Below are 18959 nucleotides of genomic sequence, written 5' to 3' on the forward strand. Positions count from 1 at the left end.
TTTTATGGATTTCTATAATCTGATTATTTTTTGCAACTTGTATATTGATTTTTTTTCATTTCTTTGCATAAGTCATTGTTTAATTTTGTCTCTAATTTTTTTTCATTTCTTTTCATTTATTTATGTGAGATTTTATTCTCCTTGTATGCTGTTATTTTAAATAAATAAATAATAAAAAATCTCGTACAGGTGGACAGCGATTTTGAATCCTTTTTTAAAAACACTAAACCATTTATTCACGTCACACAACATTAAAAAATTAAGTGCTTTTGTCTCCTAACAAGTCAGCACTTCATCAGAATTAAATAACTGACACAACCAGCACTTCATTTATAGCACATCATTAACATAATAGAATATTTAGTTAATCAATTTAAAGAGAAAAGCAGTTTGTGGCAACAATACATTCAAAACCCATAACCTTCACATAAAGACTTTTAAGTGTAAAAAAAATTTAAAGTGAAACAAAATCTAGAAAAAAATCCAACAAGTAAAGGGAGAATTCTAAGGTTGATAGTAGGCAGAGTTTCATTAAAATTGCATAGATTTTTTAATTAAAAATGGTTGTAAAGAAATTTTCTCATTAATCTCAAGGAAAGTCTGGGCTTTAAGTCTCACTTGCCAGACAGCTTCCCTCTCTTCTAATTCATTGCTCAGATCAGACCCAATTGGGTTACTACAGATCTGTTCTAAAATAGCAAAGTTGAAGTTATCAAACCAACGAAAAGAAAAAACTCTGTACTGCTAAAATACAAAACAAATCCGCTTAGGCAAACAGCAACTCGGCACTTTATTACTTTAAACGCTAAAATATTACAAATGTTTTTCGTTTAAACCAATGTTTAAACTTCTTCAGAAATTGGAAAACATCGGCTTGCTTTAATACATTCACTTATATAGGAAACAGTTAGTCCGTGCCCGCCAAAAGTTGAAGTTATGAAAATTTTTACAAATAACAGAATGCCTAAATAAGGCATTCTTGTCATCACACTTAGTTATATGATATAGGTGCTCATAAATCCTCTTCCTAAGACACCTTTCAGTTTTACCCACATAAAATGCAGGACAGCTGCTACAAACAGCAAGGTAAACTGCATTCTTTGTGTGGCAGTTACCATTTGCAACCCTACTTACTGATTTAATTTCATTAGCCAAAATTAATTCACTCACCTCAAAAATATAAGGGAAATAGGAGCAAGACACACACTTAATGGTTCCCTTCCCCTTGCCTAATACATTCTTTTGTACATCACGTTTTTCAAATACGGCTTTGAGGTTGGGGCCTGTCTTATATACAAAAATGGGTTAATTACCTACTATTTCCTAGAACATTAACTCTTATCATATTCCAATTATTGTTTATAATTTCTTTGAAAGTTCCTGAATGGGAACCACACTGACCCACCAAGACCTTATCATATGTACCTCTGTTCTCATCCTTTTTTACTTCTAACAAACTTCCACCTAACAAAGGTTTATACTTTAGTCCTCATTGAGATTTCACATAACCACAAGTGTCTTCAACTAAATATAAGGGTAACCTCTATCTAAAAACATTTGACCTATATGCAACATTTCCTTACTAGCCTCCTCATATTGGGAAGTCATCCTAGCTGCCCTTATACATTAACCTTTTATTTTAAATAAAGATTCTTAACTCCAATTTTTCATTATTGGTAAGACCTATGAGCCACTAACTGAGAATGGAGAGATGTATCCTATCTGTAGAAGGGAATAGGAAAGCCCAGGAGCACATGTACTCAAGGCTTTGTAGTGTGAATACATTATATTTAGTTAGTTTTGAGAGTAAGCAAATAGTTTTGAGAGCTAGTTAATGTATTAACTGACAAACTGCTTGTTATTTCTACCTTGTTTTATGAAGATAGAGCTTAATCCTTATATATCTGCCAGACAGTCATGTTCTGGCTGAATCTGTAAGCATTCCTGTTGCATGCTACTGCTCTAAGAAGACTTAGAGACTGGACTTTACAATTGCTTTTATAGAAGGCTAAGTGAATGCAGTTCATGTTGCTGTTAGTTCATATTGAATAACATAGCTGTATAATTATTGTCTTAGAACAGCCATACTTTGTTTTGTGCAATATATCCTGTGTGTATCTTCAATGCTGAATCATACCTCTGTTATCAGCTGACTTAGAGGCTGCATGTTAATGCTGTTAGTCTGTGGTTTTACAGAGCTGATAAAGAAAGTATGCAATATAACTAATTTTACTCTCTATCTCTATACCTTGCATGCTCTCCACTTCACATTCTTGTAACCTTTGCACTAATTCTGTCCTATTTAACTTCATTTTTCAGTTTGTATGGTTTTCTTTCCTGCGTGACACCCCCCCCACACACACCTGAAATTAACTGCATAAAACAAACTCTACTTTATCCACTGAAGCTGGCTATCTTAACTAAATAAAACCTCTGGGAAGGAAGAACCTCACACCCTCTGTTGTAAAAGGTGAATTACAACTTAGTTTTTATAAAGGTTTAGGACTTACAAGGTGTACGCACAACAACAGTGAAGGCTTTCAGCCAGTTTCCACTAGATTGGGCCATAATACCTTGAATCAGTCTCTCTCTCACACACACACACACACACACACACACACACACACACACACACACACACACACACACACACACACACACACACACACACACACACACACACACACACACACACGGTCTTCCAGTCCCAAGCATTTACTGTTTAAATTAGTACATTTTTGCTTTTACTTTCAGCATAGTCTCTATACTAATCACAACTCTCTCTATAACTGCCCAACAACCCTGTTTGTGTGCTTACAGTGATAATTAAACTATTCCCAAGCTACTTAGATTAATCTTTTGTTCGATACTGATATTTTAAGCTTATTCCTCACCTTAAACTGATAGTTTTTCAGCTCTTTACCCTCTGGGGCTGGGCCCACTCCATTCACTATGCTTATTTTGCTCCCTACCCTGCCCCCATCCCCACCCTCCCCCCATAACATCAACCTTATACCTAACCTGAACCCTCCCACACCTCTCTTCCATCTATCCCATAATCCCCCTAATTATTTCCCAACCATATCATACCTCCTAACTACTCTGCCTCACCACCCATTCCAAGTAGGGCCATATAGTGCTCCATCCTCTAAACCATCACTATCCTGCTCATATTCATTCAATCATACTGCACTCAATCATCATCATGTCCATCACTACCATTATAATGCTCTCACTGCTCTCACTTACACTCTCTGTCCTAACAATAACAACTTTATAGTCACCCAACATACTCCCCCTACACCCACCTGTATAGCCACTACACATAACTCACATTTATCAAGTTACTCAGACATCCATCGTAGCTTATTCACAGCTAATATCTTTGTACTATCCAAAGAAAAAATTCTACCTCCAAAGACATCCCCATTATTACACCACCAGCAGCAACTATACCATTTTAGGAAAAAACTGATAAGTATAACCCGCATAATTTGCCAAAACATTATATAACAATGCATTCATGTACAACCTAGACCAGCCCCCCCCCCAGCCCAAGCAAACCCAGCAAATCTCTCATGCTATCAACCATAAATCTCCAAAGCCTTAGAAATAAGATACCTGAACTCCAGGAGTGGGTTTCCCATAACAACCCTGATATTATAGCAGGTACCGAAACTTGGTTGAAATCATATGTAAAAGACACGGAATTTCTCCCTCCAGGCTACTCATGTCTGAAAGCCGAACAGCCCCACAAGAGAGGAGAAGGACAGCAATACTCTTTCCTAGCAAATATAAGTTAATTCCCTACTCAAAACCAACACCCAACTTCTCCCCAGCTGAAGTACTAATCTCTATTTTATAACTTATCAAGCATAAAAATATTTGCATAATTGCTCTGTATATTCCTCCAGGAAACAATATACGAATATTAAAAAACATACTTGCCTGGGCATCCCAAAACACAGGTAATGAAACCATCATCCTAGGTGATGTAAACATTGATTGGCTGGACATTGCCCACAACAACCCCTCAAAAACATAAAACTTTTACATCTTCTCCCAACTAATTGAAGACATCACCAGACCCCACAAAAATAACAATTGGGGCTCCACAATAGACTGAATATTAGTATTCCACCCTAACAATATCATCACTGCAGGCATACTACCTAATACCATTAGTGACCACCACCCAGCATATATCCTATGCAAAACTACCCCAATCCCAGGCCAACACCAATACAAATCAACCAAAAATTTCACTAAGTTCCAACCATCCATATTTAATGAAACCTTAGCTAAGGTAAATTGGGAACCCCTCAAATCCCTACCACTTAATGAGGCTGTTGAATTCTTTAACTCAACATTCCTAGACATTCTAAAGAGGCAGGCATCCACCTGCCAAAAATGAATAAAACATAACCACGCAAGCTGGCTCTCAAAATCTGCCAAAGAAGTCATGTCCACAAGGTATAAAATCTGGAAATCATGGCTGAAAAACAAAGATCCCTCAACTCTACCCCAATACAAACAACTCTGTAACAAGGCAAAACATCTAATAACCAGTGATAAAAAAGGCCACTACCTCCACCTACAAAACCAGCATAAAAATAATCCCCAAAATTTCTGGTCCTCCATCAACGAACTATTACACCCAGGCTCTTAAAGCAGCCCATCCCCTGACCCACACAATCCCCCTACCGAACTTGCCACCCTCTTTAATTCCTACTTCATTGACACCAAAGCTAACCTAACCACCACCTTTCCTACAGTTACCACCAAGACAGCTGATTACCAAATCATCACAGAAAACAAATCCCACCCTCGACTACAACCTAAAATTCTCTCCCATGCCCACTGTCACAATAAAAAAACTTTTACTTAAGCTAAAACCCTGTACTCTGGCCCCTGACAATCTACCCTCACACTTCCTGCAGCTAATAGAAAATGCTATGCTTAACCCATCAACATACTCATTAACAGATCAATTAAAGAATCCCTTGACCCAGACATCTGGAAAAAAAACATTCATTCTCCCCTTACACAAAGGCAGCACCAGTACAGACACTACAAACTTTCGGCCCACAGCAATTCTCTCACCCCTGTCTAAAATACTGAAAAAATGCATCCATGCCCAACTCCTCAACCATCTGCTTGAAAAACAAATTCTATCACCCACTCAGCATGGTTTCAGACAAGGACACAGCACCACTACTGCCCTCTTCTCCTTCCTTGATACAGTTAACCAGGCATGGGATTCTGGCAAAATAATTGCTTCTCTTTTCCTAGACCTCTCCAAAGCTTTTGATAGCATTTCTCACACCATCTTCCTCTCCAAACTATCCACCCTCCACATTTCCACACCCACCCTACAATGGCTCAATAGCTATCTCTCCAATAGGCAGCAATCCACCAAATGGCAACAATGTTACTCTCCCTTCCTCAGTACTTCCACAGGGGTACCCCGAGGCTCCATACTTGGTCCTGTCTTATTTAGCATCTTTATTAACAACTTTCACTCCACTCTTCCACATTGCTCAGCAATCCAGTATGCTGATGACTCTACAATAATATGCACTGCAAATTCCAGTTCCAAACTCCAGCAAATCACCCTGAATGCCCTCACCTCTACTGAATCTTGGATGCGTAACAATCATCTTTCCATAAATCTGAACAAAACTAAACTAGTCATTTTTACCCCTAAGAAAACCACTCCCTTAGATAAAAAAACTCTTCATTATACAAGCCCAAGACCATACCACTATAGATGTCCCACACACTAAATTACTAGGCATTATTGTAACTCAGTACCTTAACTTTGACCTACACATAAACAATAACATCAAAAAACACACCAAAAGCTCAGTATGCTCTACAGGCACCTACACTTTTTTAGCCTGTCAACTAGACAAACCCTTGCAACCACCTTTTTATTACCCTTTCTCTTTTATGGTGCCCCTCTCCTCACTAATATCCAAAATTCTACAAAATCCAGACTTGATATGTCTTACAACAGAAAAGACAAATTTGCCACCAAGGCCAAATTCTTGTCCCACCACTGTAACTCAATGAAACAATTAGCCTGGATGGAACTCCCCGACCATCTCTCATTCACCCAACTAACTACAGCGCACAAAATAATCTACAGACCCACAGACCGTCCTGCTCTCTCAACTCTACATGCCAAATACCAACCTAGCAGGCAACTAAGATCTGAAAATCATCTACTTCTAAAAGTAGAAAAGCCCACCTTACCTGCTGGTCAACTCCTCTGCTCCTTCACCATCTCCAAACTATGGAATTCACTTCCACCTTCTATAAGAAACAGAGGCAGCACCACCACCTTCAAACAAATACTAAAATGTCATCTCAACTTTTCCTGGCTATGTACCTGCTCTATAACCTAACCTCTTCCTTCTTCTTATATGATAACTAAACTCCTATGCTTTTGGCTACTACTAACCGATGATATTTTCTCCATATTTATTATTTTTTCATCACTTGATACTGGTACAATAATGCTGATTAATATATCTCTATTTATACCTCTCTGATTGAATTCATCTGGCAACCAACTAAATTCTTGCTTTTATGTACATATTCTGTATATATTACTGTAATCAAACCAACTAGATTCCTGCTTTTATGTATATATTCTATATATATTACTGTAATCAAACCAACTAAATTCTTGCTTTTATGTATATATTCTATATATATTAATATAATCACTATGTGTAACACTGTTTCTACTTCTGTACCAATTAATGCTTACTTTTTTCTGTATCTATATTCTTGTCAGAGCTTTTCTCCCCGGGCCTCCACTAAAAATTAGCTCTTTTAGACGCAGTGGACTTTCCCAATAAACAAATGCAATAAAATAAATAAATAAATAACTCTTTATTTGCCAGTTTTGAAATTGCTCGTCTATCGGACTTACACACAATCTTTGACAACCCTTTCAAATGTACATACAGGAAGGGACAAAGTTTAAAGAATATTTTGGAAAGGCAACCAATTTAAATTTAAGAACAAAACAGGGACTTATAAATGTGGGTTGCAGTGATAAAGAGATCCTCTGGGAGGTGCCGATGTACTTAGTTGTAGAGAAATAAGCAGTAGCAGCTGTACTCTTGTCTGGGAGTACACAGGAGTCTTAACAAAGACTGCCCAGATGTTTTTCAGGAATACTGGCTGTGTTCTGGTCTGGGCATTTCTCAGAAGCCTTGATAAAGACTGTCCAGACAGTTTTCAAGCCAAGGCCATTAGCCTTGTCAAGACAAGACAAGGTCGTTAGCCGGCTGATGCACTTTTTCCTGCTAAATCACAAATACAAATTTATCAAACTTCAGATCTAAAGTCAAGACAATTTTCAGTTTTCAGGTTAAAAGATTTACTGGCAAATGAGAGCTGCTTAGATGTACTGGTTACATGCTTTGATGCATTGGTTTTATGCACTCAGAATAAGTGTGTGTTTTCATTTCAAGAAGATCCAATTGGTCTGAATTTAGGCAGGTTAAACCTTTATTTTTACAGCCAATTGGTGGATCTTTTAAGGAGTGTGTGTGGGGGTGGGTTGTCCCAAAGCTACAGTAGTCAACCAATCAGATTTCAGGTTTACAAGTCAATACTTAGCATGTTTGAAAAAGTGACCCTGAACTGTGATGTGAATTATTTTCCGTTTTCTATAAAACACCCTAAGTTTTACCAAAAATCCTACTTTAAAAGAACACTACTTTAAAAAAAATCTGAACTTAACAGTTTAATTTGTACTACATTGTGGGTGGAGGGGACATCTAAGATCTGCTGTGCTTTCATATAATAATTTCTTAAGACTTGCCATCTATGAAATAAATGAAATAAAACTATCTGGAGCGGAGTGGATTTATTTGTCACTAAAAATTATATTTGCAGCTATAATTTTATACCTCGGGACAAGAGTGCAGCTGCGACTGCTTATTTCTATACTACTAAGTACGTCGGCACCTCCCAGGTCTCTAAGATCAATGCCAACCGCTTTTTAATTTAAGACTCATCGACCACCTGAGAAGCCACCTATAGAACCTTTAGCCCCTCCCAGCCATCACAAAGTTTGGAGGGGATCCCAGAGTTCAATTTAGGGGACCAGACGACACTGGTTGGGCTGGATATTTCATCCCAGCCAGTACTACCATTCACACGTAGATCCCTGAGCTGCGAATAAGACACTACTCGATTCTGTTTGTACAGTACATAGGTGATGGTGTACACCTAGGCCCTCTTTACTTGCAGGCTTGCCCACAGCAGTTACCACTTATACAGATAGGTATACATATGAATGATCAGGCAGTCATGATGAGAGGCATAGCTCTCAGCTGTTTTGCCCAAGAGTCAGGGAGAATTATGTGACACAAAGGCTGAAAATCAGTGACAATCTCTAAATATTACTCCAAAGTCAATAGAACAACAGGTTATGCATCAACATACATTTTCCAAAGAATTACAAGTAAGAAACTGTAATGTTTGATAATTATTGACTGTTTATAATAATCAGTAAGTTACCAGAAAAGTATACATTTTATAAAGGTCAAGGCAAAAATGTGAAGCAGAATTAAGGGTTTTCTACAAAATCAGGTAGGGATAGGTGAGAGGGAGAAGTAGAATCTGGTGTTACATTCCTTTTTGTGAGTGCATTGATCATGGCAGAGAAAATATTTATGGGTGACTACGATGCAGACAGTAATTAGTGTTTAATCTTATGCACTATTTGTTTACATGCTCACCATATATTACATCTTAGCCTGCTTAAGATGCTTTATAAATATCACTGCTGTACTTGGTATATTTATTTTATTTTATTTTACATTTGTTTACCAGGATAGTCCAACTGGATACATGTCCATTTTCAGCGGAGGCCCGGGTATATAATATATAACAGTATAAAAGTTGTATAGCAGTGTCACAAAAGGAGACGCTGCCAGCCCAGCTATCTGGAATTTTGTAAATAGTTATGTCATTTGTGAATATCAACATGATGCATATGCTTGCTTTACAACTGTATTAGAACTGTATGTTATGTGTACATCAAACTGCTTGTACAGAAGAGATACTTTGTAAAGTACTGAGCTAAAATGTAACCATGACATGCCCTATTGGAATAGATCAGAAATGTACATGCACTGCTGTGACTGTTTAGATGTATATATTTTAGCAATGGAAACTGAAACACAAGAAGCTAACTTCAGAAGAATAGCTGAAATTTAACTTACTTTATGACCACGTAATAAAAATATGTTATCTTTCAGTTTCAGTCAACAGGAAACATAATGTTTGTACTAGAGAAGTTTTTTGTAATGTCTTTAAATGTGGAAGAATGTAAAGTATTTTACAACGTCCACAATTTGCCAAATGATCTAAGGTCTATGTATTTTCACAGGTAGATGCTAAATGCTGCCAGCTGTATCAATGGGGATTTTACCTAGGATAGAGTCATATGAAAAGAAGCAATGTCATTCTGCAAGCTATCCCAGCAGTAATATTTGGAATATTAATTTAAGAACTCTCTGAGGGAGACTGAGCATTTTATATTTTGGCTTTGACCTGACAGCATTATTTGGAAGACCCACTCACCACATCTGCCTTGTTGCTCTGTAAGTACGTTAACTAGGGTATAGTAATTCTCTTAGATTCAGTCTGGAATATAATGAAGTATAGCTTAGATGATTTCTGTATTTATTTGAAACTGTCTTGCAATGTTGTTTTAAGTATTTATTGTGATTTTGGTAAGGTAAATGTGAATATTTACTGAGTATTTTCTTGTTCTTTTGCTATTTATTATTAAATATATTTAAACATTTCACTGTGGCTAATATTTGAGAGACATGTTTAAGTTCTGAGAGTACTTGTATATTTATTTGGTGACACAGTGGGCCACTCCTAATAGCCTTGCTTTTGGTCAACTACCATTTGTATTAACAGTAACATTATACAGTAAGATTGGACACCCTTTGTTAAGGGCCTTAAAGTAGCTGGACATGGCTGGTGAAACTGATAACTACCTTACAGTCTGGGCAAAATGGTGTATAGCTAGTAAACCTGTGCCAGCCTTTCCCAGTTGTGTGTGTGTGTGTGTGTGTGTGTGTGTGTGTGTGTGTGTGTGTGTGTGTGTGTGTGTGTGTGTGTGTGTGTGTAAATCAAATCTCTAGCATTGTGTGCCAGCTACTTGAGTAGGGACACAAAGCACTGATTGAACAGGGAGAGTGTCAGAGGTCTTGGCTTAGCTACTCAGCTGAGATCTCACCTCTATAGCTGTGCCAGTAGAGAGTCTTATTGGGGATCTGGAGAAAGAGGGAAACAACAGCCCTAGACTAACTGTGGTCTCTGTGTGCTCTTAAGGGAAATTGCACTTGATGCAGAGAGCTGCATCTGGAAATACTGTGTGTGTGCTTGTCATCCTCTCAATGTACGTCCCCCACTGGTGCTAGTGGTGAGGATTGAGGCTCCTTGATTACTGGAACAGTGCTGGGGTGTCACAAGCAGTATGTCATATCCACAGCTTTGTGTCCCTTTTATTGATTAAGCCTGGTTGCTGGATACCACATTTCTCTTATGTGCCACGCTCCAATACCATTTTGAGACGGTGGCAATAAAAAGAGTATTTGAATTCTGTTTTTTCTAACTTTTTCCATTCCCCCGTTTTTACTGTTTACTGAACTACATCCTTCATGATGGCTCTAGCTGTCTTTATTATACAGTTGTTCAGTTTGCTTTGCTTATTTAATGTTAGACACATACTTGACCAGAGAAACATTTTAGTATAATTTTCTGAAATTCTGTTTATTCCACCTCCTTTAGGTACAATAAAGCTGGCATTTTGACGTTCTCTATTATACTGCTTATTTAAGAAATTTATTTTTAGATGTGATAGATGCAATCTGCCAGGACATACTTTACCTTTGCAACTGGTAGTGGGTCATTGCTGCAGTATCCAGGAATAACTGCTGAACCGCTCTCAGAAATTGCCCTGTGAAACAGATCCTCAGACAAAGGAGATAGAACCTGCATAAATGAATGACAGATAATGTAATTTACAGAAACTAAATGCATCAGTTGTAATTTTAACTAGTGCATTATTTCTGGTAGTTTCAGTAGAATGTGAAATGCTATGTATGATACAAAGCATCACAGTTTGAAAGAACCTCCTGAAAACATTATTACCCATATTGTATGTCAGATGTATTAGAAATGCCAAGACTCAAAATGAAACACTGCATTTCCTTTCTTATTTTAGGGGAAACAATAAATGTGTGTTTATTCTAGGATTTCTTAATTATGTCAGACCAACTAAACACAAGATACTATGCTTATTTCACCTTGTAGCTTTGCCTTAATTAAAAGACTTGTCAAAACCATGCCACATGCAAAGGGAGGCTGTAGGAATCCAATCCTAATCAGCAAACTATTACTCACTCAGCTTTTTGTCTTAACCTGCTATAATTATTGCCTGCATTTCTTCTAATGGTACAGATATCCCCCCAACAGATGCATATGTGTCTCGTTTAAAGGTTTGATCATTTAACAAAGATAAATCAACCAGATTACGTTTAACTGAAATTAACCAACCTTATTTTATCTGCAGTACTCTTGGGGGGTCATGGGGGGTATTTTTTCTTCTCTTTTTGTGTCTTTTTAATATCTGCCCATGGGCTGCTATAAGCCTAGCCTCATTGGTCAAGGCTTCCCTCCCACAAGTTTGACGAAAACTATGCCTGTTCACACATCTCTACCTGATTTCCATCCACACTGAAGTAATCTCTGAGTATATCCATTATCTCCCCATCCATTGGTCTGTTCTCCCATTGAACATCTTAACGAGGTGCTTCTCTTCACATGTACCGGCCTTTGTTTCGTTCTCTTAGGGAGTCTCTGGGTGATGAAATTCATCTGAGGTAGCCGTTTTATGAGGTTACCATGTCTGAGTTTAAGTCTCATGAGACTGCAGCAGAAGATCTAGATTTTGAGGAAGTATATTCATCAAATCTTTTTGAGACATGCTTCAAGATGTCAGCCACAGGTCCTTTCTCCTTCCAGGTAGAAGACTGAATAGAGCTGGATGCTGTTCAGTGCATTGTACGGGTACATTTTGAGACCCTTTATCCTTTGGTGAGGAACTTTTGGGCCTTTCCAGGCGGGGCAGGTGAATCTTCATCTAAATTCCGAATGTGGGGCATTGTACTCAATCATAACTCTAATAGCACTTGAGTAATAACTTGATCAAACCCCTTGGGCTCAGATGTGAATTCCTTCATACTCAGGCTGGCAATGTAGCTGTGCTAACTACTTTAGCAACATGAGTGTCAAAACGTCTAAGTTTGGTCCTATGCATTTCAGATCCCTGATGAGGCCTTCTCTCTGAGGCCAGCGCCCTGTTTCCAGGTATCTAGTAACCTGTTTATCTGGAAGGATATGGTGTTTTCTATCTGGCTGCCAGCCTTTAGGTCATGGCTCTGGGTCTTGGAAGTTATCTGTTTTCAGATGTACTTCAAGTGGATCTGTGTCAGACAAGTTTGGATTACGGCGCCCAGTTTGCAGTCATCTGCAATTGACAGGCACCAAGTCTGACCTGTGTTTGCTTGTTGTGACCCTGTGGATGCCACCACTTAGTGGACCTTGGACTGATACTCCCAGGGACACCACTTGTACTCAAGCTGATGAGACATGTATGGGCTTACTCTGACCCTCCTCGTTCAGTCAGATACAGGTGTGGTAACCCATCTTTCCCCGTAAGTTAGGTTACATGGACTGTGATGAGTTTTTGCCTGATACCTGGAGTGGGTATTGTGTCTCTGCCTTGACCAAAGGAGGTAGCTGTATGGACGCTCTGCAAGTTCCAATGGCCTTGGTGATGAGTTCGATGAGTCTCCCAATGTCTTTAGGCATGAAAGGCTTTGATCAAGCTAATGGGGCGGTAATTTTCCAGAATTGTGGAGCTAATGCCACGGTAATGAGTTCCATGATCTTCCATGACTTTTTGTGAAGTGGAATGACGCGCTGGTGAGGTAATTTCAGGGTCGGTGTCCTGAGGAAGTGCTACCACCTCTCCTCATTCACCGTGATTGTATCACGAGGTGAGGCCAAGATTAATTCCCTAGCCGGGACACGGTTTTAATTCAGAGAGCAGTTCTCACCTGGGCGTTGGGATGTTTGGGGTTGGGTGCCTGCTGTGTGTTATGCACCTGGAGAGAGGGGAGAGGTTGCTGGGAGATGTTTGGGGGCTACAACCTTGGGCATGTGTATCTCTCCTTTGGGGACATCATTTCAGTTTGCACTGAATCTGTCAGCCAGTATGTTGGCAATGTCTAATTTAGCCAATCTAGGCATCATTTTGTACTAATTGTCCTTATGATTTTTCTCTTCCTCCTAGGTTTTTTTTGCTTTAGCTAAAGGCCTTATGATTTTCTTTGAGTCCTTATTTTTTTTCTCTCAAAATTTGCCTTGGATGATTTTATGTAGTATTTACTTTTTACTTATTTGCTTCAAAGGTTTGTTTTATTCAAGGAGACTGGATCTTAGGCTCTCCCTCCAAGAGCTGAGAGCTTGTTTGTGGTCAGTCCAATTACTAGTTCGCTGTTTGATTGGTAAAGAGTCCATTTTTTGTTTTAGATGCTGTGATCCATGGGTTCCTGTAGGTGCTGGTAGCGGGCATTGTACCACATTCACAGGTAGACCACAATGTTACCACTGGCTCAGGGGCCTTTGTAAAGGTCTTTTTACACTAGTTTTTAGTTTTGTAAGTGGGCTTTGAGACGCTTTTTCTATGTGATGATTTTGGGATGTGAGGGGGCGGATTGATGTTCCATGACCAGATTTATGATCTGATGGTGTGAGTGAGGGTATACTTGGTTCGTGGTGGGGGATGGTGCATGTTCTCTCCATGGATGGTGTATGTTTTCTCCTCTTGTGGGATGTTTGAGAGTTGTTCCATGGCATTTGAGCTTATGAACCCAGGAACCTTTTGAGAAGTGTTGTCGGCTTATGGGTTAGAAGTCTATATTAGGGTAGTTGAAGTCATGGATACATATGTGAGGTGGAGTTACAGAGATCCCATGGTGAGTTCCTGGAAGGAGAGGGTGCCCTCCTGAGCTTGCTACAAATTGCAGAGCAGTCTTGCAAATGGTTAATTGCACCTGGATGGTCTCCTCCGTGGGTGATCTGTGAATATGGGTGTGGTGTTGCCTTGGTGTTTTGAGGTGTTTGTGTCCACCCTCCTGGACTTGGTGTTGTCCAGATTTTGGGGCCGGGTGCTCTCAGGAACGTTGAACCAGGGGGTGAGTGCTGATAGTGAGCCTTGAACCAGGTTTCCCTTGAACCACAGGACGTCACAGCACAGACATCTGAGTTCTCCACTTGAAGAAGGGCCTCGAGATTTTGACATCTGGCATTTGAGTTTTGGCCTCTTTTAGTTCCTTAGTTTTTTTTTCCTTTTTGTGTTCTAGGTTTGGCAGCCTGCTAAAAGCACTGGGGGGGGTGGGCCAACTTCCTGAACAATATCCGAAGCCTAGGGTGACAGGTGCAAGTCGTCCTCAAGTAATAGCGTGCGTTTGTCCAGCATCATCCCCCAGGCAGACAGACATTGGATCCTTTTGAATAGAGAATTTGACATAAGCCATTATTGGAAAATCATATCATGATCATGTTATCACATCATTTCATTCTAGGTGACGGTAGGTTACTGCTCAAGGTCAGCATACCTCTGGCCTGCATAATCAGAGAGCAGAGAGAGCCCTCAATGTCTCTTTTTCATAGTACGAGGCGGAGGTACGGGTCAGGTTGACACCAGCGTGGTCAATGACTGAGTCGTACTTGTACATATATATAAACTACCCTGTGATGCTTTGACCTCAGTACAGTTATAGAAAGTTTATGGAAGTTTGGAAACAATCCCCAAATAGTAAAGCTGAGATGGGGGCTCCCTGTTACTTGCATGAGTAAGGTTGGTTTGCAAAATTCAAGTCAAGCAATTCTGGCACACTGACTTTTGGTGAAATATCCTGATATATTCCTTGATCTCATGTAGTAGATCCAGGTATTGAACTTATAAGCAAGTCTGTAGCAACCTTTTGAAATGTTGGGACCCTCCAGAGTGAGTCCCAAAACATGGAGACTGAATGGCTAAATAACAGACATACACATACTAAGTTTGAAATGGCCATTTCTTGGAATGTTACATTGTCCATTTTCTCTGAGATATGGAGATTTAGTAGTTAGTAAGTTTAGCAGATGTGGGGGAACTTGCCCCCTCCCCACACTGTGAGGTCTGGGTGTTTAAAGGAGAAGTGTGGTATTAGAGATTCTCTCTTCTCCTCCATTTTTGATTTTTTTTCCTGTGTGCCAGCACTCGGCATTTGGAGAGACGACATTTCAATTGGGAGTCCAAGAAGAAAGCTTCTAGGTCATCTGTCAGGCACATTAATCATATAGTATATACCAAATTAACAAAGAATATCTGAATTTAATGTATAGATGCATTTGCAATTCAAAATGTAAGAGAAGCAGCAACAGCTTAATAACCTACAGATGTGACATAAAAATGCATATTCCTTTATGTAACATTTACACATTCATGAAAATGCTGTTTTATTACATTATTATTGTTTATACATTTAGTACATAATCAGAGGGTGGCTACAAAAACAAATGCATGTATGAAATAATGAAGATCCGGCAAGATGGCTCTGAAGTGTCATCTAGAGTTTGACCATTAGATCATGCAATGTTGGATTTACTGTGTCCTGCTGTACTTAGAGCAATGGCTTGGCATACTAATAAATTACTGTAACATTTAGTACACACATGTATAATGCTTCCTGTACTATAAACAGAGAGCATTATACATGTGTTTACTACCATAGCAGGTAGTACACACATATATAATGCTCTTTGTTTATATTACAGGAAGGGGTACCTTCTAATAACATGTATGAGTTATTCATTTGTGCTTACAGTAAACTGCTTGCACTGAGTTGCATGAGTTTCCTCTTAGCTGGTTGATCTGCACAGCCTGAATACCAGCTGCACTGAGCAACTCAGGCTTATGCTGAACATAAAATTAGTCTAACTGACTTCCAAAGCTCTAATATTTCCCCATCTTCTCTTTACATCATCACTTATTCTAAACATATATATTTATTTATTTATTGGCATTTGATTACTGGGAATGTCCAACTGGGTATAAGCCCATTTTCAGTGGATCCCGGGGAGAAAAGCTCTAAAATATAGCATCAGTGGGCATTCATGGAGAGTCAACACACAACCCTTCCTTTTTTAACAGCCTTACAGCACTTGGAATCTTGACACAGTGTATATGTTGACTTATGCTCACTGATAATGAATTTCCACTAATCCTAAAGGACTCTGTCTGCGAGAATTGTAAGTACTGAACTCATCTGGTGGCATCCCTCTCCCAGCCAGCTATATGCAGCAAGCTCAGTACTGTCTTACCCCCAACATGCACCTATACAATATCCATAGATTACAAACTCTAAGTTGTCTAATGCTGTTAGCATTAGAAAATCTTTAATCAAGCCTCCTAGGACTCTGAAGACTAAACATCATCATAAGCCCTCAGATTTACCTCTTGCATACAACCCAGTATCAACAGTTTGTATTCAAAATATAGCTCACTGTGACACTATAGGAAATGCAGACACCAACAGCAGACATATAACTAGCATGCAGAAGCCCTTAAGGCAGCAAGACCAAACTAATTCACCTAGCAATGTCATGGTTTTAGGTGATACCATATTTACAGAGACAGATGTTCCCCTCGCCAGGCTGAGCAAAGTCAGGATAACAATTTATTGCATCTCAGGTGCCAAGATATGTAACATCACTAAAGACCTCAAGCCTGTTAATCCCTGGTACACATATGACCTATCATTGCACATGTGGGAGGGAATGACTTGAAATGAACCTCCTTTGATCACATGATGAGAGACATGAGCAAGTTCTCTGAATATGCATCTGAAAAAGGTCCATTATTCTACTATTAACAGAATACAGTAGTCCATTTCAAGGCGTGTGTCTATCACCTGGTCATTTATCAATGGGTTATAGATTAAAAAGTATACTAGCTACCTCTGCTTCCATAAATCAGCCTGACAATATGATTTTTATGTAAGAAAGATGGAAAATAAACTAGTCTGGCCAAAATAGAATTTATTCAAAAAATAGAGCCCTTAAGCTTGCCTTAACCCAGATGCCAGTGATTCATTTTGTTTATCTGTACAAAAAGAATATTTAAGTGCTTTGCAAGATTAGAAACAAAGGGAGTTAATATCTGCATTTTTGAAATATAGGAAAATGATAAATGGCTTGGTTCTGGATGTCAGACAGATATTCATAAATCTGACTGGAAAATGTCTTTACATAGAAATTGCTGAGATTAGGTCTTTTCCGTTTTGACCTGTGTACTTGTGTTAAAAGTTTTAAGAATTATGTCTTATCTTTGTATGTATGCTTATGTGATTTGTAATGATTTTTTATTGTGTTTTATTAAACTTGTATATGAGTAAAAAATCCCAAGCCCCTCTTGTCCTGTATATATCCAGTGGTTCATTGAATGTAGGTCAGCCACCTTCACAAACAAAGGTACCACTGCCAAGTGTATAAAATGCTCATTACCCAGAAAATCATTACTTGGCAAAACCAAACTAATGTGAGAAAGAGAGTTAACTATAACTACAGATCAAACAAGTTGCATGACTCCCATATTGGTACAAAGATACACTACTTGTTCTATGAAATACAATTTTCAGGTGGTAATATCAGTTTAGATATTTTATACCCCTGTCAGGCTTACTAAAATGGTTTTGTGGGGAACAACCTTGCTGTTAGAGATGCCAGGATGGGACAGTAGGAAACTGTTTCCAGATTTATTTGGGGACAGTTCCAAATTTAGTGATTTTAAACTTGGGTAGCAGGATCTCTGCAACAGTCTGCGACCTTGTCAGATGCCTTTAATGCCTTTTTTGTTTCATTTGAAAGTGGGTTCATGGCAGGTACTTCCTCAGCCTGTAGGGGATTTGCTTTACCTCTTCTCAAAAGTGTATCACATGTGGATGAAAACAAATCACCCCACCAACAGCTGATAACTTAAGAGAGGTGATACATTGCAGATCTTAAAATCTTAGGTCTAATCTAAATGTGAATTATGGGTTTGGTAAAGGGATGCTTATATCTAAGAAGTCATACTGATTTTTAGTTGTAGTTATCCATGTTTGTTTGAACTTAACTTTGTTCCCTCTTGTTTCATGCATTATATTACAGTTTATTTTATCAAAGTAGAGAACACTGACAATGTCTGTTGTGTGGATTAGGGAGCAACATTTTATTATATTTCTATTATATGTTTTCTCAAATTTTTCAGTGCATGCTTTGTTTAACTACTGTTAATGGCTGTTACCAAAATTTTCTGTTATGTTTATGTTAGTACAAAAAAGAAAAAGCTTTTTTTTTAAAAATGCTTGTATATGGAATAAAATGTTACTTATAATGCACTCTGGAAACTTATATTAACGTAGTGTCCTGAAAAGTTTAATGAACAGTACAACAGAGTGGAATATGATATTAAATGTCAGTCTAAATTGGCAGTTATATGCAACTTCATAAAGTGGCAGTTTTATCTTTGAAAAATGAAGATAGAATTTATTCTTGTACAGCTTAAAAATATTAGCAGATCTAGCCTGTTGTATCTGTTAGAAGTGTATCTAATATGCTCTGACATCCTGTATGATTGTACAGTCAAAAATACATGTCGAATACACTGGCTACCTGCACCCAGTCTCTATCTCAGTCTTTAGTCTGTTCCATACCTCTCAATCTCTTAAAATAAGAAATCTGGGCAAAGCCATAAAAAAAGTGGTACAAATAGGGACAATTTCTAAATATTGCTCTTACAAACTTAGAAAGTTGATAGA

General features: G+C 38.5%; 1 protein-coding gene across 1 annotated transcript in view; it reads right to left on the reverse strand.

Moving 5' to 3' along the window:
• Nucleotides 1-18959, reverse strand: part of LOC122810348 (carboxylesterase 5A-like) — a 384579-nt gene that overhangs the window by 200336 nt on the left and 165284 nt on the right. The window contains exon 6 of the mRNA XM_044081929.1: nucleotides 10936-11040. Within this exon, the coding sequence (XP_043937864.1) occupies nucleotides 10936-11040 (105 nt within the window). The remainder of the gene's footprint in view (nucleotides 1-10935; nucleotides 11041-18959) is intronic.

The sequence above is a fragment of the Protopterus annectens genome, chromosome 8.part1 (assembly GCF_019279795.1).
Source record: "Protopterus annectens isolate FY-2018-M chromosome 8.part1, PAN1.0, whole genome shotgun sequence".
NCBI classification, from domain to species: Eukaryota; Metazoa; Chordata; order Ceratodontiformes; family Protopteridae; genus Protopterus; species Protopterus annectens.